This window comes from Molothrus aeneus, chromosome 1, assembly GCF_037042795.1.
Source record: "Molothrus aeneus isolate 106 chromosome 1, BPBGC_Maene_1.0, whole genome shotgun sequence".
Lineage (NCBI taxonomy): Eukaryota > Metazoa > Chordata > Aves > Passeriformes > Icteridae > Molothrus > Molothrus aeneus.
Window position 1 is genome coordinate 115,109,872 of NC_089646.1, and position 19,812 is coordinate 115,129,683.

At 38.6% G+C, this 19,812-nt stretch overlaps 1 protein-coding gene across 2 annotated transcripts; it reads left to right on the plus strand.

Annotated features, from left to right (window-relative positions):
* The first annotated feature begins 5,607 nt into the window (after positions 1-5,607).
* UBXN2B (UBX domain protein 2B) lies at positions 5,608-19,245 on the plus strand. Of its 2 annotated transcripts, XM_066546822.1 has the most exons (10): positions 5,608-5,733; positions 8,186-8,286; positions 9,776-9,847; positions 11,363-11,522; positions 13,000-13,077; positions 14,429-14,538; positions 15,013-15,150; positions 15,280-15,441; positions 16,277-16,290; positions 17,542-19,245. In XM_066546822.1, the coding sequence occupies exons 1-10, from the start codon at positions 5,608-5,610 to the stop codon at positions 17,652-17,654; spliced, it is 1,074 nt and encodes a 357-aa protein (XP_066402919.1). In that variant the 3' UTR covers positions 17,655-19,245. The 2 variants fall into 2 exon arrangements, with proteins under 2 accessions (XP_066402919.1, XP_066402911.1); XM_066546814.1 differs by lacking the exon at positions 16,277-16,290 and having other exon boundaries at positions 17,584-19,245.
* The last annotated feature ends 567 nt before the right edge of the window (positions 19,246-19,812 follow it).

Genomic DNA, 19,812 nt, shown 5'->3' on the forward strand with positions numbered 1-19,812 from the left:
TGCAGTAATACAAAGGTATTCATGCAGGTGAGAACCATATTGAAGGTAAAGAAACCATCTCAACTTGACCTATAGTTCACTAGTAGCATTTTGTCAAAACTTCTGAGAATTTCCATGACTGCCATGTAACATGTTTTTAACCTGTTTGCCTGAACCAGCAGAGGAACAGAATGCTGTATAGTGTCTTTTTGTTCTGTGTATACAGAACGTAGACCTGTGTGGCACTGGTACACAGCTACGGCTCTTAGCCTTCAAAGCAATAAGATGTCAATATTGAAAATTAGAAAGTGACGTGGTGATGGTATCAGCTGGAAGGAAAAGTCTTGAAATGTTGGCTTTAAAGCTGATCCCGCAGATCCTGCTTACTTGTTGTATCAGCACCACCTGCTGGTACCTCACATCTTTTCCATTGTAATGCTGGCAGAAAGTTTTCCCTTAACATTTCATTTAAGCTCTAAAAATATTTGGGGAGGCGTCAGAAAGAAAGATTGTTGTTCCCTAATCTCTTTGGAGACCCCACTGAACAATTTATACTGATGTTAGTTCATCTAAGGAGAACAGAGAAAGAGGTTTACTCAAATGTCTTAAATCCTAACTTAGGCAAACCCTGCTCTGAAACCAATAGAAAGGATCCAGGGAGTTGACTCCTGGTTTGCATAATTTTTTCACATGTTATCTAGCTCATCATATTTTGGAACTGAAACAAAATTGGATTCATCAGCACAGTGAATGATTCTGAACAGATGTGTACACACAGTATGACTCACCTCTTGAGACATTTCTAAGGGAGGATTCATCTCACCTAACACAGTAACATCCAGGAGTATGTTTCCAATCCAGCTGAGTGCATCTTTTATTTTTAGCTGACAAAATATATCACTATTTTAACATTATTTTGAACTCGAATTCTCCTTCCTTTTTGCTAGATAGTCAGATCTACCAAATAGATGCCCAAGTGAAGTGGAGATACCTTATTCATGCATTGCAAAAGGGAAACATAAGGATAATGAAGCCTGTTCATTCTTCTGGGAGGCAGTCAGCTCTACACTCAGCTCTGGAAAAGACTCAGCAAATGATGTCCATGATCCAAGTGAGGGATCAAAATAGGTGTCTATCATACATGGCATGGGAGATGGGCCATTGCAGTGCAAGTATACTGGGGACATAAAAATGCTAATGGCACTTACAGGAGAGGCTGGAGATTCTAAAATGGCCTTAGGGAGGACACAAAGGAAGAAGCTGATATTTTGGCTTGGAACTGGAGAAAAGATATAATGGCAGGAGATACATAGGGAGAAATGGAAATAAGGAATGCAGGATATAGATTTGTAGGTATTTGGCTTCCTTAATTCTGTTGTACTGTTCAATATGTCTATTTTTCCAGCTTCCCTCACAGCAGAAGCAGTGGAAGGTCTTTTGCAGCCCCACCGCCTGTAGGCTTGCTCTCACATCGATGTAAATATGTCCTCACTGCTTTTCCTCATCAAGATGCTTTCCTACTGCAGTCTCATAAATCTGGTTTGCAGCAGTTGCTGCACTACAGACCAATTGTTAAACCTCTGAAAGTTTCATCTTTGCCTGTACTATATCTCTGCACCCATTATTTCCCCTGAGGGAGGCAAGGGCATGGCTACTGGAGCATCAAAATGAAATAAACATATATTAGCACTGGCAGAATGAATTTAAATATCCTGATATCAGAGCATCTGCAGGAAAAGCAGAAAGACTTGATCTCAAAATAGCCTTAAAAATACAATAAAATATCTACTTTACTTTTTATTTCTTATGTATTGCATACAGAAGGTTTGTCTGATGTCCTTAAAGCCCTCTTGTGTGTTCTTGAATCCTTTGCTCATGGTGTGAACTGCAAGGTTAAGGTTGTCAGGGATCCTAATGACCTCTACCTTCTTTTCAAAGATACTGAAATGACCAGCCTCATTTGTCCACTGTAACTGGAACCAGTTCAGTTCTGGTCTTATATGCTACACCTGAAGCCATAGTTTTGGAGTTTTTGTTTGTTGGTTTTGATGGGTGTTGTTTTTTTTGTTTGCTTGGGTTTGTCTATTTTTCCTTGCTTCTCTCCTGCCTTAATCTTTCATTTTTTTCTACTGTTTAGGCTTTGACAGAAAACTTTGCCATGTTCAATTCTCATCAAGTAAAAGCCAAATACTTGTCATTTATAGATCCTGTAACTGAATGATACATTATTAAATCTTTTCATCATCCTAGATAAATACAACCAGCAAAACGCTGTCTGTGATGAAACATTTGGAGACAACCAAAGTGAGCAGGGAAATGAAGACACTGTTGCTCTTTTGCAGTTATTGTAATACAAAGCTTGTAACAAAATCCAATATAAATTGTGGAGTTAGGCCAAAGCAATTCTAGGTTGAAATGATGATGAAATAGCAGAACATTAGACCTCAATAGCAACAAAAAGCCTATTTTAACATACTGAGTTTAAGAAATGTAGTGCTTTAGAAATTAGAAATACATGTTGATTTTTAACAGACTATGTTCTATTTATTTTGGAGTTTGGTGGTGATTTTATTTTTTTAATACAAATGTGAATCTCTCAGCCCCTAAGAAATTTCCTTTAATTTATCATACAATGTTATCAGTTGCAAAACAGCTGGTACATTGTGACCATAGGCCTTGACAACCCATTGTGTTTACCCAAGCCCTTTCTTGTTCCTAAATTATTTTCTGTGGGAAATTTCCCTCTAACACAGTTTACTTCACAACCACAAAGCACAGATGCTCTCCTCCTTACTGCATTCCTCTCTTTCCAGCACAAGCTTCATGGAACTGAAACTCATGGAGAAGTAATAGCATCAGTGAATTCCCTGCTGCCCACTAGTCACAAAACCAGTTATAAATGACTATGCATTTTTGGCAAAAAAAAAAGCAAATTAATTTAAATACAAATGCTGTGTCAGCACTTACTCATTTGCCTCTTGGGTAAGAGAGATACAAGTTCACTAATCAAGCAAATATTATAGTTCACTGGGACTTCAGAAGTGCATTTAAAAGTTTTTGTCTTACCTGTCTGCATTCTCCACACTCTGGCATGGAGAATTTTTCACTTTATGTATGTGCTTTTTATTTACTATTTTTTTAACTTGTGTTTTTATGTTTATTTCTGGACAGCACTGACACTGTAGTGAAATTTTGGGGAAAAAAAGACCTGACTACCAAAAAGAAGGTTGTAAATGCTGCTAGTTTTAGCCTCTAGGAGGAAAATATCTAGGATAGTTGAAGCATATTTTAGATGTAAAAAAAATACAGTATCAAATTTTATTAAAGAACTAGAGCTGCCAGGTAGTAATTAACTGTTTTAAATCTACAGCTCTGTGAGAAAACATTGGTCACAAGAATAATGTTATGCAAATTAAAATGGATGCTTGCATTGCACAAATTTAAATTTCCAGATATCTGTAACAATATAAATTCCACTGAGAAAATAATTATGTGCTGATCTATATTCAGGTGATCTCCTGAAATGTTGTTGACAGCCTTAAGCAGAGGAGGCAATCACAGAGGAAGACAGACAAGAATAATGCCAATATTTAGGGAGGATATGCCTGTCAAAATATGGAACACCGAATTATAAAAAACAGATTTTATAATAAAGTTATTTGGCTTTTAAAGTGATTACACTTTAGACATCCTCTCTGCTAATTCAGTCTGCATCACCACAGAATATTTTGACTTAGACAGAAGCTGCACACCACATATCCACCCAAGGAAGGCTGAATGAAATAAAGTGACTAAAGCTTTGCACTTGGCATAGTCCTCACATGAATACTTCAAGTACAGGAGCCAGCTGAGGGAAGATCTATTTCTATTCAGGTTCCATTTTTTCCTACATCAAGCAAAGAGTTCTTTGCAAGCATACATCATCAGCATTTAAAGTTCTGAATGTGGGAGCTGCATGAAATGTATTTTATATGCAATGTTATATAAATATGTATACATAGAATATATCTTCTCAGTGGTGCCATTCTTCTTTGTCAAGGACACAATATAGTTCTGTAGGAAAAACCCAATCATTCATATCTACATACTCCATTAAGAACAATATTGTCACCAGTGTAGAGACCAGTGTCACCAGTGTCACCATTCACCCTTGAGATGGATCTGGGTACCAGATCATATGCTTTTTTCTGTGCTGTTTGTGGACTGGGACAGAATGTTCTGTCTGCATTCTCACTGAGAGTTTGGCTGACTGTGAAGGCATGAAGTGCAGAGTTTAATAGTCCAGCTTAAACAGTTCTATGGGATGTCAGCTCCACTAGTCACCATGACCAGTGTTTCTGGACTGTAATCCAGTGTCAACAGGGTCTAGAGAGATTGATTAGAAAGCAGCAGGTGTTTGAGCTGAACAGCCCTAGAGAAAACTGAGGATAGTTGGCTGGCTACAGCTACAGCTTTACAGTACTGCAGTTCAGCTTTCTGGTCACAGTCAAGAGTTCTTCATCCTGTCTAGGCTGGAGTTAATTTTCTATAAATGCTGTGTTTTGGATTTGTGACTGAAAACCAGTGTTGGTAACACAGTGGTGCTTTGAGTACCTTTGAGCAGGGCTTACACACACCAAGGCCTTTTCTGCTTCCCACCCTGCCCCACCAGTGAGCAGGCTGGAGGTACACAAGGAGTTTGGAAGGCACACAGACAAATCAGCTGAACCTGAATGACTGCACGGGCACCCCATAAAATATGGCATCATGCTAAGTTTTAAGGAAAAGGAGCTGTTTTAAGGAAAAGAGAAGACACTTCCAAGATGGAAGTTCTGTCTGGACAAGAGCCACCAGGAGTGAAGTCAGCAGAACTGAGCAGTAACTGGGGGAAGAGAAGGGCTACAAAGCTGGTGAAGAGTTTGGAGCACAAGTCCTGTGAGAATTAGCTGAGGGCGCTGGTGTTGTCTAAACTGAAGAAAAGAACTCTCACGGATGACCTTATCACTCTCTGTAACTCCCTGAAAGGAGGTTGTAGCCAGGAGGGAGTTGGCCACTTCTCCCCAGCCAACAGGATGAGAGCACATAGTCTTAAGCTGAGGCAGGGAAGGTTTAAGGTGGACATTAGGAAGAATTTATTCACAGAAAGAAGGATAAGACATTGGAATGGGCTACCCAGGGAGGTGGCGGAGGGCTGGATGTGACACTCTGTGCCATGATCTAGTTGACATGGTGGTGTATGGTCATAGGTTGGACAAGATGATTTCAGAGGTCTGTTGCAGCCCATTTGGTTGTGTGGTAGGTAATTTCGGCAGTGGGCAACCACCAACTCTTTGAGCAAAATGGACCCCAGACTCAAATGGAGGGAAGAACTGCACCTGCAGACTAAGTAGCATGAGAAGCAAGACATACAACCAGCAAGCAGGGCTTTAACTACGGATAGACAAGCTATGCAATTCGCCAAGAATGAATGCTAACGGCTTTGTTCGCGGAGGTGCACAAGCACGGTAGAGTTCTGATGACGGGAGGCACCGGCCTGCGGCGGGCCCGGGGCCGGTACGGCGGGCCCGGCGCGGCCTCTCCCGTTGCCATGGCGGCCGCCCCGGCGGCGCTGGCCCCGCCCCGCCCGGCCTTGGCCACCGCCTCCACAAGATGGCGGACGGCGGGGCAGCGCCCGCGCAGCCGGACGGGGATGTGCCCGCGGCTCCGGCCGCCGGCGCCCGCAGGGACCGGCAGCCCCGGAGCAGCGGCCGCCCGCCCAGCGCCCGGGATTTGCAGGTGAGAGGGCGGAGGTGCCGCCCCGCTCCCGGGGCGGGGCGGGGTCGGGCCGGGCCGGGCGGAGCGCCGCGTCCTCTCGGGGCCGCCCCAGGCCTTCCCTCGGGCCGGCGCTGAGGGTAGCGGGCGGTGTGCGGGATCCCCGCGGGACTGCCCCGACGTGCCCTCTGCACCCACTCGGCTTTGCTTCCTTCAGCTCCCACGCCCCTTTGGGGCTGGGAAGGGGAGGACGCCTTTGGAGGAGCACTGGGCCCTTTAGGAAAAGGTGTGTGCTCAGTTCTAGGGAACGGGAAGGGCTCTCCCGACATTTCACTAGCTGGGTTTTAACTGTCCTTGAAGTTATTGAAGTGCCATTGCATTTCCTGATTATTTGATAGGAATGTCTTCTCCCATATGAAAATGTCAGTCTCTGCAGATGTGGTGTAAGACTAAGGACGAGATCTTTTCCCAGGTGTATGTGGGAAAAGTAGTGTGATCACAAATGTAATTCAGCATCAGTACTTAAATTTACAAACCCTTTAGCAGTATTACAAACCTTAATTTTAGCTTAATTTTAGCAGTATTCCTTTTTTTTTTTTTTACACGTGATTTGACACTTTATGAAGGTTCAAAATCTTTTAGCCAGAAATTGGTAAACAGGTGAAACTTAATAACTGGAACTGTCCCTGTTCTATTTAATTGCACATAATTGACAGACAAAGACGCGTATAGTTTTTTTCTTGATGACTATTTGGAATTTTCATAGGTTCCTCTTAAAATTAATTTTGCTGCAATCATAGGATGCTTTGAGTTGGAAAGGATCTTAAAGATCATATGGTTCCAGCTCCTGTGCTATGGGCAGGGACACCTTTCACTAGACTGTGTTGCTCAGAGCTCCATCCAACCTGGCCTTCAACACTCCCAGGGATGAGGCATCCACAACTTCTCTGGGAAATCTTTTCTGATGCCTCACTACCCTCTGAGTAAAGAATTTCTTCCTACTATCTAATCTAAATCTCTCCTCTTGTAGTTTAAAACCATTCTGCCTTGCCCTATCACTATCTGCCCATGTAGAAAGTTGCTCTCCTGCCTTTTTTTCTTAGCCCCCTTTAAGTACAAAAGGCCCCAGTGAGATCTCTCTGGAGCCTCCTTTTCTCCTGTGTTATTGTTGTGTTATTCTTTGGGATTGCTATTTTGTTGCTACAATATGTAACAGTAACAAAGTCTGTGTCGATACTTCTGGTTATAAGGTTTTAGTCAGCTGAAGCAGACTGGCGTTTTGGCTAGATACTTTTTGATAAAGTGTTAAACCCCACGGAAGTACCCTCCTGAGTCTGTACTTGATTTGTGGCGCCACCATACGAGATGGGGCATGAGGAAAGCACAGAAACCTAGCCATGCCCTTCCACGCTCTCTCAGCATCCCTCAATCCTTGCATTAGGGATAGTAAGTCTGTGACTTACCCATCAGCTTTACATATCTGAAAGGTATTTTCTTCTATCCTCAGATGAAATAGAGGTCTTCAGCAGATTTTTTTTGGGCTGTCTTTTCTCAATTTAATTTTCTTAATGGATATAATTCCTCATATTTATCTTTTCCCTGCAGAAAATACCTCATAATATTATAAAAACAACAAAAATTAATATGGGATTAATACCCTGTGTTTGTAGCAGTGTGTTTTCAAGGACAGATGATATTTCATTTTATTTTAATGTGTATAAAAATGTATAAAAATGTAATGAAATTGTAGCCTAGTACCTTTTCTAGTGTATATGATAAAATATTAATGTCAATCACATAATGTGAGCAGAATGGCTTGGGGACAAAACTAAGGATGATTTGACAAAGTAGAGTCTTATTCAGGACAAAAGAAAGATTGCTGAAATGACATTGCAGGTCCCTTACATACATTTCTAAAAATGAGCTTGCCAGTGATATGGCAGCATTTCAAGAATCTTTGGGAAAAAGTTGTTGGGGTTTGTGTAAGTTTTTGTGAAGTGATGCCTTGAATTCAAGCCAGCAAGGCTGAATTTGTTCTTCATCCCAGTACAAGCTTATTTGAATTGTGTTGTTTACATTTCTATGTAAAATGTTTGTAAAATTTATTGTTTGCTTCCATCAGAGGGTTAGATTGCTGCTTTGTTTCAATTTGTTACCATTAATGAGCTGATGCTTAATATCTCTTTGTGTATTTACCCTCATGGCTGAATCTAATACAGATTTTATGTAGCTGGTGAAGCAGTGGAAACTAAAGGATAGCACAGTGCAAGATCAAAGTCATAATGGCATTTAAGCATTGTGTAGTTTGATTTTTTTTATAAAGCACAAGGGAAGTGGAATTTTAGTTGGGGTTCCTCATGTTGATATTTCTACTTTTCTGAAGAGATGGATATTTCACATTAATTTTTGTCTTATTTCTTATTATATGTACTTCTTGAGTTACAGACTTACAAAAAAAGAGTTTTGTTTCCTCCAGCTGGCCTTGGCAGAGTTATATGAAGATGAAGCTAAAAGACAGTCATTGTGTTCTGACAAGCCAACAGCTACAAAGACCAGTAACCCAAAGGTATCACAGAGGTAAGATGGGGGTTTTTTTCAGAAATGTGTGGATAGGTGTTTTGTTAGCTCACAAACTTTGTCATTCCTGCTTGATCCCTCCTTGTATTAAAAGCAATCTACAGTAATTCATAATCAAAAATTGTGAATCCCTGCAATAATGCATTGTCTGTCTTCTCAGAATGCTTTTAAAATTTATTTAGGAGCTTTTTTACCAATTGGTATTCCAGGTATTCCAAAACAATTTAAATCTATTTCATGTGAGATGCTATAAGCAAAATGCTGTGTTGCTCTTCTTTTACACAGACATAATTTGGAAATTTGCTGTATCAGAAAATTACTGCAGTTCTTTCTTTCTTCAAAATTCAGTAAACTAGCAGCTTGTGTGAAACTTGGCAAGTGAACTGCTTTCAGTGTTGTATTTATGGCAGTGCCTGATGAGACAAATAGTGATTCTAAAAATTATTAGGAAGTTCCTATGGGGTGACAGAAATAAGAAGGAGTTCTTAATGAATTTGTCTGGGTTGGGCAGGTGGAAGGATAGATGCATATCTATATTTCAGTCCAGCTTTTCCTAGAACACTACTAAACTGCAGTGTTTGCAGTTCACATAACATTTGAAGATTCAGCATAGTCTTGGATGTTTTTTATAAAATTATCTTGCCAGTTTTTAATTAATTAAATAAAATAATTTAAAGAAGATAAATATTTATAAAACTACTGACAGTGATGCCATAGCAAATCTTGTATGTGGCTTGTTTTTGAATCACTGCTGCCAGTATGGATCTCAGTGTTAAAGGAGGTCAAGCAACAGAAAAGATTTAGTCACCAGTTATGCTTCAAGTTCACTGCAAATGCAGAAATCTCTTCAGGAAGAGAGACAGAATATGGGACACTTGGAAGTATAGGGGGTTTTGATGGGGTTTTTTTGTATCTTTCGGTGAACGCACCTAAGCTGACGAACCAGCTACACAGAACTAAGTTTACGAACAAATAGAGCAAACAGCTCAATTTCCCAGTACATCTCATGAAGTTAAAACTCCCCACTCCCAAGCAAAGGAGAAGCTGCAGTACCAAATCTCAAACACTTCAGTGTGATAGTTGGCAAATACTTGTTATTTGCTGGCATTCATACTGGAATCTGTGTGAGATGGAAGAGATGAATTAGTAGACTTCAGTTTGCTCTCAGATGAGAGCAGTGCATTAATTGCATGGAAACAGTGCTGCTCTTCTATGGTAGAAAAAATAATTCAGTTGGAATAGACCTATAGTGACCATCCAGTGCAACTGTTAATGCAAAATGACTGCATATGTGTGCTCTTTCCTCCTTGTTCACTGAGAAGCATTTATGGCTGTGTACTTCAGCAAAACATAAACCCAGGCAACCAAACAAAACCCCCAAAAACACAACTCAATATTCTTAGTTTTTGAAAAAGAAGTAGTTTCAGAAGTTAGATATGAAGTTTATGTGCCAGTCATCTTCAAATATTTTCTTTTATTCTCTTGGCAGTCTTAAGCTGGATTCTCTTAAAAGATTGAGAAAACCAGAGAGAAGCATGAGTGATGACAAAGAAAACCAAAGGTATTTTTAAAACAAAACAAAACAGTTTAATAATTGTGAAAGTAATTGGGGTTTGTGTCACATTCACACTTTCCTCCCTCATGTTCTTTCAAAATGCATGTGAGCTAGGTCTGTCCTGCAAAGAGCTAGGGGACTTACTAGAGGGTTAGCTGTACACTATTGTTGTAAAATGATATTTAGCAGAATCTGGCTGGAGTGATGTAGGACCTGTAGATGCCTTAACCTGTATGGTCATAAAGGTTGTAAGTGTAATGCTTACACTTGTGCTCAAAAACTTTTTGTCATTCTGAATATCCTGAATTGTTCTGTGTATCTATTGCTCAAATATTTGAGTACTTCCTTTCTTTCTTAAATACAAATTCTGATAAGAATTCCTGTTTCATATCCTTATCACTATCATTCTTTTAAATCTAATAATTATAGATTTTCCATATAAATGGTGGTTGGGGGAATAAACACAGATTTATGTACAAAGGAGACATGTCACTCAGGGATTGACAGTTATGTGGCATTATAAAAACAGTATGATTGTACAGTAACCTCATACCCAATACTCTCTTCTGGTTATTGTAAAATATGATGGAATCGACACATTGTGAAGGCATTGGTCTGAGAAACAGTTTCACATGGATTGACTTGCCTTCCCCCAAATGGTTAAATGTAAAAGTTGAGGAAAGTGGAAAGCAGTTATTAGTTATTAATGCTTTCTGTAATCAAAGGCAAAACAATTGGGTTTGCTAGATTTTGATTTATTTACAGATTTTTTTTTACAGCATCCATTCCAATAGTATTTAGGGATTGTAGTGCCTTTCTCTAGATAATTCTTGAGGAATATCTTGATCTTCATCATCCCACAGATACAGTTTTGAACAGAACTATTTGTAGTTTAGCATTTTGTCTTCAAGAGCTAGTAATGATGCTGTGAAGGAAAAAAATCCCACAAATTAGCTTTCACAACATTTTCTGCAGGTTTTAAAATGCCTTGGAAGTTAATAATATTTATTTTAAAATTTCTATTTCTGATACTGTTGGGAATGAACGTATGCTACATCTTTGAATTAAAAAATTAAGTTGTGGAACTGTTCAGGTTTTCCAAGAACAATTTTATAACTTTTTCTGCTAAGGTGGCGTTAGCTGTGAATTTATATTCTGTCCAATCCAGGCACAGTCCCATGCACAGGACACCCCTGAGGAAATCAGTCTTTCTGGGAGTAGGTGACAGCCACATAAGATGCCCAGCTCCATCAGGACTGTGTTCACTTAAAACTTATGGCCTTGCCCTCTGATCTTTGGAATCTGTTCCAGAAGGCACTTGGTTCTTTGTTAGTCAAATGTCCTTAGTATAGTGCTGCTTGGATTATTGAGGAGGTTGGAACCAAATGAAGCATTTATTAGAATGAAAAGGATTTGTGCCAAATTTGCCTCTTTGTTAATTTTTTTTTTCTTTTGATGGAAAGAGAAAAATTGTGCTTGTTATTTAAGACATTGTTGCTTATTTGCATTACTATTCTAAAGATTTTATTCAGGTGACTCAGAATATAGAGGATTACAGATTTCTGCGGCTTCTACAAACCCAAGTAAAATTGTTGCTGAACTCTTCAAGGAAGCAAAAGAACATGGGGCAGTTCCATTAGATGAAGCCTCGAGAGCATCTGGTGATTTCAGTAAAGCCAAGGTAAAAGTTAAGAAATGTGTTGATCTCTCTTTACATTTGTGTTTCTGAAATTCATCAAACCACAGGAGAGCAAGTGCCTCCTTCTGTGATTTACAAATAGCAGATTTGCTCAAAATAGTTTTATATTGTCTGTTTCCAAACAGCTTGCTCTAGAAAATAAAGGACCACACTATTTCAGAGGGAATCATTAGAAATCATCATGAACTGGAATTATATGCTTTGTTTTTAATTACAATTGATTAAATAAGAAACCGGACTAAATTTGCATCCCAAATCTTACCTACAGAATTGCTCCTAGAGAGTTGTGGTCACCAGTTCAGCATCCAGATGCAGGCTGGTGACAAGGTATCCGTAGAGGGACCAGTGCTGTTCAATGTCTTCATCAGTAACACAGACAGTGGGGTCAAGTGCACCCTCAGCAAGTCTGCAGGTGACACCAGGCTGAGTGTTGCAGCTGATGCGCCTGAGGTCTTGGATGCCATCCAGAGGGATCTGGACAAGCTTAAGAAATGGGCTCATGGGAACCTCATGAGATTCAACAATGCCAGATGCAGGATTCTGCATCTGCCTCTGGGCAACCCCCAGTATCAGCACAGGCTGGAGCTTGAAAGGATCAAGAACAATTCTGGGGAAGGACATGGGGGTAGTGGTAGATGAAAAGTTTGACATGACCCAGCAATGTGCACTCACAGCCCAGAAAGCCAGACATGTCCTGGGCTGCATCAAAAGAAGCATGGGCACCAGGGTAAGGAAGGGGATGTTGCCCCTCTACTCCACTCTGGTGAGAGCACACACCTGGAGTGATTCATCCAGCTCTGGGATCCACAGTGCAGGAAGGACATGAACCTGTTAGAGAAGTCCAGAGGAAAGCCATGAAAATAATCAGAGGAATGGAGCATTTCTCCTGTGAGGAAGGGCTGAGAGAGTTGGGATTGTTCAGCCTTGAAAAGACAAGGGTCTGGGAAGACCTCATTGCAGCCTTCTAATACTTAAAGCAGCCTATAAGAAAGATGGGGATAGACTTTTTAGCAGGCCCTGTTTTGGTAGGACAAGGGGTAAAGGTTTTAAACTAAAAGAGGGTAGATTCACACTAGGTATTAGAGAGACATTTTTTACAGTAAGTGTGTTAAGACACTGGAACAGATGCTCAGGGAAGTAGTGCATGCTCCATTCCTGGAAACATTCAAGTTTGTGACCTTTAAAGGTCTCTTCCAACCTGAAGATTCTTATGTTTGAAAAAGTGTACAGAACAGAAGCTGAAATGTGTCACAAAGCTTTCTTAGTCTGACTGTGGCTGCTAGATATAATTTTCCACTTAGAAAATACATGATAGAACAGTATTTGCTTTTTATCTCAGAAGCAAGCTCTTTTTTTTTTTTCTTTTTTTTTTTTTTTTTTTTTTTTTTGCACCTAGGTAAGAATTTTGATAAACTGTTTTAGATAATTATTTTATAAGCTTTTCTTTTTACTTTTTTAGTCATTTTCTGGTGGTGGATACAGATTGGGTGACTCATCACAAAAGCACTCTGAATACATATATGGAGAAAATCAGGATGTAAGTAAAATTCATAGCAGAAAACAGAATCTCCAACAGAGGCCTGCTTAATCATGTTTACAACTTGAAATGCCACAATTACTGAAACTGTTTATGAGGAGAAAATAATATCTAAATATTAGCTATGTGTTCAGTAGAAATTGTTGATGTTTCTGAAGAGATGTTTGTTGGGTACCTCTAAGGCCTCCATTATGGAGCTGTCAGATGTAAATTACTTTGAAATTCTTAGCACACCTCCTTTTCAGTGTTGTTGTTTCCAGGTATTGTCCTGGATTCTCTTAGCTGTCCTAACATTTTAATGCTTTTAGGAATTGATTCTTGTTGTGGCTTGCAAAGCAGCCCATTTCAAACTGGAGGTGTTCTAGGGAAGGGGAAGCAGCAGGCTTGAGGCCTTTCTTTCCTATCACTTAAAAAGCAGGATGTGAAGGAGAGGGTGAGGAGAAAAGAAGTTCTCTGCATTTTGTTATTTTTGTGAATGGCTAAAGCAAATTTTCAGCTTGTCTAGAAACAGCTACTAAGGCCAAAGGATGTGGTCCTGGCTAGGGGGTGCTGTTGTGCCACACAGGGAGCCTTTTGGTCTCCAGCAATCCTTCTACTCCAAATAACAGCCAGCTGTACCCAGCTAGACTCTTGTTGGAGTGGGCTTTCCATAATTGGGAACATAAATAGCTTTCTAAGGGAAGGCCAGTTATACTGGCTGGGGAAGCCTTGTTTTGCTGGATGACAAAGCACTTAGAAGGAAGAGAGGATGCAGGCTTTGAAGCTGGAAGGCCCTGGCTGGACCTTTCATGTAGGATGTAGCAAAATAAGACAGGAGCAAAGGAGGCTGGTTTCCAGGATTCTTAGCTTTTGAGCTGAATGGAGCTACTTTCATCTTTGTTGGAGCTCAGCTTGTAATAATTTGAGGGAAGTGTAGGTTTTGCTGTAACTGATGTATCAGCAGTAATTTGTTATTTTATGGGTTTATTTCTTAATTTCTCAATAAAAATGTTTACTGCTTTTGGAAATAACTGGAACATGATGAAGATCACTACACCCTCAGTGTATAATACTTTATATCATGGATAGCAGATTAAGAGATTATTTTTCCCAAGGTAGGAGAATGGTCTAGAAGAAGACAGTAGTCTATAACTACCAGGCTTTTTCAAAAATATTCTAACAATGACAGTATACAGTGCGGTACATTCTAACAATACAGTGAGGTATTGTTCTTATTTTGTCATTTGCCTTCTTGTTTGTGGTCTTGTACAAAATTTGTTTAGTGTAGATCAAAATTTCTATAACTAGTCTGTATGAAATTGTGCTGCCTTTTTTGTCTTTCTTTACTTTTTAAACATGTTTTACTTTATAGGTTCAAATTTTGCTGAAACTGTGGAGGAATGGATTCAGTTTAGATGATGGCGAGTTGAGATCCTATTCAGATCCAACAAATGCTCAGTTTCTTGAGTCAGTTAAAAGAGGGTAAGTTAAAATGACAACTTTTTTGAGGTATGTGTTTGAAGTGAAGTGGACAAAAATCCTTTCTCCACACACTTATCAAAAGCTCCAGATTTCTTCTTTGCCTGAACCCATAAAATATAGTCTGTATTTGTCACCAGATGCATGGGGCACTTAAAAATTTGCAATACTTTGGTTCTTTTGGTGGTTTAACTCTGAATGATACTTGCTACAACAGCTTTTATATTCACAATTTTTTCCTAGCTCATTCTGTGATTCAGCTGTCAGTATATTCTAGGTTTTGACTGTTAGTTCACTGATTTTTTTTTCTTCTTTTAGGGTGAAATCTATTCATAAACCAATTGAATGTGACTTTGAAAGTATACATAATATTAGTATTGACTCATACTGTGTGTGTACTTTTTGGATGATTTCTTTTTGCAGTTCAGAATGTAATTGAAAGTGTAATTATTGTAATGTATTATTTTTGTAATTCAGGGAAATTCCTTTGGAACTGCAGCGACTTGTTCATGGTGGCCAGGTAAATTTGGATATGGAAGATCACCAAGAACAGGAATATGTGAAGCCCAGACTGCGATTCAAAGCTTTCAGTGGAGAAGGGCAGAAGCTTGGAAGGTGAAAAAAGCCAGATCTGTTCTGTGCTCTGTATTCATATACTGTTTCATTCCTATGACTGAAAATTTCAGACTACTTTGTCATAGTTCCATTAGTAACATCTGCTTTGGTTTTTTTCCAATCCTATAGCCTTACACCTGAAATAGTCAGCACACCTTCTTCCCCAGAGGAGGAGGAGAAATCCATTCTTAATGCACCTGTTCTGATTGATGATTCCATGCCAGCAACTAAAATTCAAATTAGATTAGCAGATGGAAGCCGGTTAATACAAAGATTTAATCAAACACACAGGTAAATTGATTCTGCATCAATGCAGGTAACAGTAACTATTGCAATAAGTTTGTGTTTTGTTGTTAAATGAGTCTCATCAAGACATCAAAAAGGGGGAAATACCAGTCTTGCTGAAATACATCATTCTGTGTCACTTTCATTACATGGTTATATGATGAACTGACTGTCAAAAATTCTGTACTTGGAAACACAATATATTTGATAACTGCAACTTCTGTTCAAACTTTTATAACCAATGTCCTTTGTTTTTTTAGGACATAGTTGAGCCATAATTGTTCCCAGGACAACTGAAATCAGTATAGCCCCACTATGTAGTCATCCCAGCCCTGGGACCTCCTTGGGAGGATCAGGTGGATGACTTGGGAAACACTGTGAAAGCTCTTTATTGCAAAGTGTGAAGTATAGTCTCAATTGGAATATAGTCCACACTATGGGCAGAGAAATCCTGTGGCCCATAATAAAAAATTCCAGCTTTCTATCTTGTTATACTTAAGGTTATTACAAACATGACATGGGCTGTAAGTGTACACTGCAGCCCATATGCAGGAGGATATATAGACACTTCATGCTCATTTGCAATTCCAGCATGTAGGTTGGACATAGTACTGAGAGCTAACTTCTGTTTTGGATGGTCATCTCCTAAGAATTGGCAGTGTGTGAACTTGATGGTGGTTTTAGATTTGTTAGTAGCTTTGCTGATTAGAGCTTGGCACCAGTTTTATTGATGTTGGGGCAGTGCCACTAACAGTGTTAGCCAACCCCATGAAGTTATGTTAGTGCAAGGTTCTGCAAAGCTCTGCTCTCCACTGCTGAGAGATCTTTGGGCAGAGGACAGAGATTTGGGCAGCAGTTCCACCCATGCTTTAGCACTGTGAAAGCCAGCCTTAATTTGAAATCTGCACAATTGTGTTAGAACAGGGCTGCAGCTTGAATCCTGACTTGGAGGTGGTGTTAGCATGGACCCATTTCCATGTTAATATTGTTACATGGAGAGCTCATCTGTTTCCTTTTTTCCTTCTGGCACAGAATAAGGACAAAGTGTAGCTTTTTTTACCTGACAGAATACACAGACCACAGTGAGGATATTTTAGCTGAGATTCCAGTAGGGAGGAAGATACAACAGTACTTTTTGACAGTTTAGACCTGATAATATATGCTGAGAGTGCACACCCAGATCCTTTCTTCACAGCATCTGCTGAGAAGTGACTGAGACAAACCATGGGGCTTATTGGGAGCCTCTGTAGCTGAGTTGTGTGTTCTTTGCATGGAAGGGTAGAAGTGGTAAACTTGCCAGTAACATCTGTAACAACCTAGATTGTGTTGACAGGAACTTGTTTAATTATTATTAACTTTTTCTTGACTGTGAATCTTTATCATTATCTTCAGCAGCTGATTTTGATCATATATATGGCAAAGTGCATTATTTATGTCAAAGGCCTTGAAGACTGATAGAAAGCAGAAATCACTACTTATTTGGCTACAGTAAACTTGCCAATTTATTAATTACAGAAGATCTTCACAGAATTATTCTCAGCTTAATGTCTTTATAGAAAACCCTCACATTTCAGGATTTTATCTCTAAAATACTTTTTTTAATCCATGTCTTAAAAAATTAAATTCTTCTTGTTATACTGTTTATGTGACTGTTTTATTAACTATTGTTCAGAAGTTCACTACCAAGTGAAAATAGGGGAAAGCTCTTGCTATTGAAGTGCATTAATAATTCCTGTCTGCTTCCTCTTCACTGTGACTATATATTTTAAGATTCTTTCTTCTTTCTAACAACTTCACTTTTTTGGAATATACTAATTAATAATGAAACTTTTGACAGTGATATTGAGATTAGTTGACTTCCTGTGTTAGGTATCAGTTTGCAATATACTTCAATGTTAAAAATTTTGTTTCTGTTATTTGAGGAAACAAGCAACATTCACTATCATTTTTCAGGGGATTTTTTAATGCAAGAACCAAAAAATTGTGAGCTATAATCATTACATCTGGATCAGAGAGAAATATGAAATCTAGAACTTACCTAGTGGTTTAGTCTGCTTAATGGTTTTGTGTTCTCTGATCATGTTAATGTTCAGAGATGTATGTCAGATGGAATCATACAGAGTTTTCATGTCCATCTCCTTTTCACAGGATTAAGCACATTCGAGATTTCATTATCCAGTCCCGTCCAGCTTTTGCAACAACGGATTTTGTTCTTGTGACTACCTTTCCAAATAAAGAGCTAACAGATGAAAGCCTGACACTACAAGAAGCAGATATACTTAACACTGTGATTCTTCAGCAATTAAAGTGATCTTGTGATTGTTGTACAACATAGGGACCCTGCTGTACTGTCATACAATATGTTTCCAACAGATGAAAGAAAGGAGATATCAATGTCTTTTTATTTCCTCTTTTCCAGGGATCATATTTTTGGATTTCATGTCTTCCAGCTATAACATATCTAACTTTTTAATTTTAATTTCTCAATATTATTCAGGTTATTTTCAGTGTTAAAATTAAGGTTCTGTATGTTAATATGTTTCAAACCACATCTTATACTAAATGTGAAATGAGATAGGACTTTGTGACTCAGTTTTTTGAGGGGGGTGGGGAAAGGAGCATTTTTCTGAAGGGGACAGTATCTTTCATAGAGTTGGTAAGATTTGCACTATGGAAATGTTCTATGCTGCATTGACAAACAGCCATTTGAAAACTTAGACTGTAGGTTATGTTTACCTTAAAAACTGTATTAATATTAAGGTGTTCTTTTTAATAGGTTTACAGATAATTAATGCCCTAATATAATTTTTGTACGTTCTATTTGTAGTGTTTCATGGTGTAGTATAATATTTATATTACAGTTTTTATGTCATTTTCCTTGTATTGTTGCTCGTATGAGTGAATCAGTTCAGGAGATGCAAACCTCAGCTGTTGCAGACTATAATAGAATGTTCTTATTTGTATTCTAGTTGTACTACTTGTGATGAAAATAAATATGAATTTTTTTCTTCTTGAAGTTAAAGAAATGTGAGAGACCACTGTTATCTGGGGAAATTATGTGCTTTAGAGGAGGTCTCTGGTATTATGAATCTGAGTATGCAGTTGGACCCTGTGCAACAACATGATACATTACACAAACAGTTACTTAACCCCAAACAAAAATACACTGAGGTGCACAAACACAGAACTGGTCTACTTTTGTGCATGCAAGTGACAGCATAAATGTGTTAATTGGTCACATATTTTTGACCCAAATTTCAGTTGTTTATATTTGGAATTTTGGCCAAAGGTATTTTGTAGTATTCACTGGGGATTTGGTTGTACAGCTTTCACTGTGCTTGTTTGGAAGCTGTATAATTAAACCCCTTCATCTTTGAAATTACATATTTTATAAAAAAACCTGCCCCAACACTGCACTAAGCAGGTAGGAGTCTTATGTTGGGGGAAACTGGCTGCTGTGCTTTAGTAGTATGCAGTTTTTTAGTATTTTTGGATTTATATCAGATGAGTGGATCACACTGAAGGAGAATAGGTGGGCTGTATCTCTTGTACCAATATGTGTTGAAAATTGCTGTTTTCCATGTTTATTTTGTTCTGAAAATATCAATTCTTGTTTATTTATGTTAAGGTTATAATTGCTTAATATGTTCTTACATTTTTACCTCAAAGTAGATATTTGACTGAGTAGATTTTAAACATGCAGTTGTATTTGAAGTATTTTGTTTTGCAGTCTGAATATCTGCATGATTGTAATCATAATTCATTTCATGTGCAAAGTAATTAAAGCTTTATGTTTAAGATCGCAGACAAGGCTTCTTGTGTTATTCCAAATTTACATTGTGATAGAGTGGTGATTGTGTTGTGTGCCAAATATTTAAGCCTAAACATAAAGGAATTGTCATGTACTGTGCATGTATTTTATATCCAATATACTAAAAATTCTCTATGTAAATGCGAGGCCAAAGTTCGTGATGTCAGTTTGGGCAGTCTGTGGTTTGGGCATATTTTGCTTCAGGATACAGGTAAAGTTACATTGCTTATTACTTCTGAAGACCATTATTGATTAAGCAGTGATGTATGAAGAAAAGGGTTTAACTAAGAGGTTTTTCCCTTTTATGCCAAAACCTGCAAGTCCATATTATCACAGTCTCTTTGTTTCAAATGCCTGTTAAATTTCAGTGTTTAATGGCAGCTGAGAGTAACTGGGAGTCCCAGAAGTTAACAATATTTTGTCAAGCACTAAGAAAATGTATCAATGCTTATGTTTAAATATTTCATGCTTCTCAGTACTTGAAAGCCTATGGAATCTTCCACCTCATTATTTTATGTCATAACTTTTATTATATAAATTGTCACTTATAGCTAATATCTTGGCAT

What these genes read in the sequence shown, in the direction of transcription:
- UBXN2B (XM_066546814.1), top strand. Translation starts at nt 5,608, where the DNA reads ATGGCGGACGGCGGGGCAGCGCCCGCGCAGCCGGACGGGGATGTGCCC. An exon ending in CCAGCGCCCGGGATTTGCAG is followed by an intron (nt 5,734 to 8,185) that starts GTGAGAGGGCGG and finishes TGTTTCCTCCAG; the next exon opens with CTGGCCTTGGCAGAGTTATA. An exon ending in TATATGGAGAAAATCAGGAT is followed by an intron (nt 13,078 to 14,428) that starts GTAAGTAAAATT and finishes TTTACTTTATAG; the next exon opens with GTTCAAATTTTGCTGAAACT.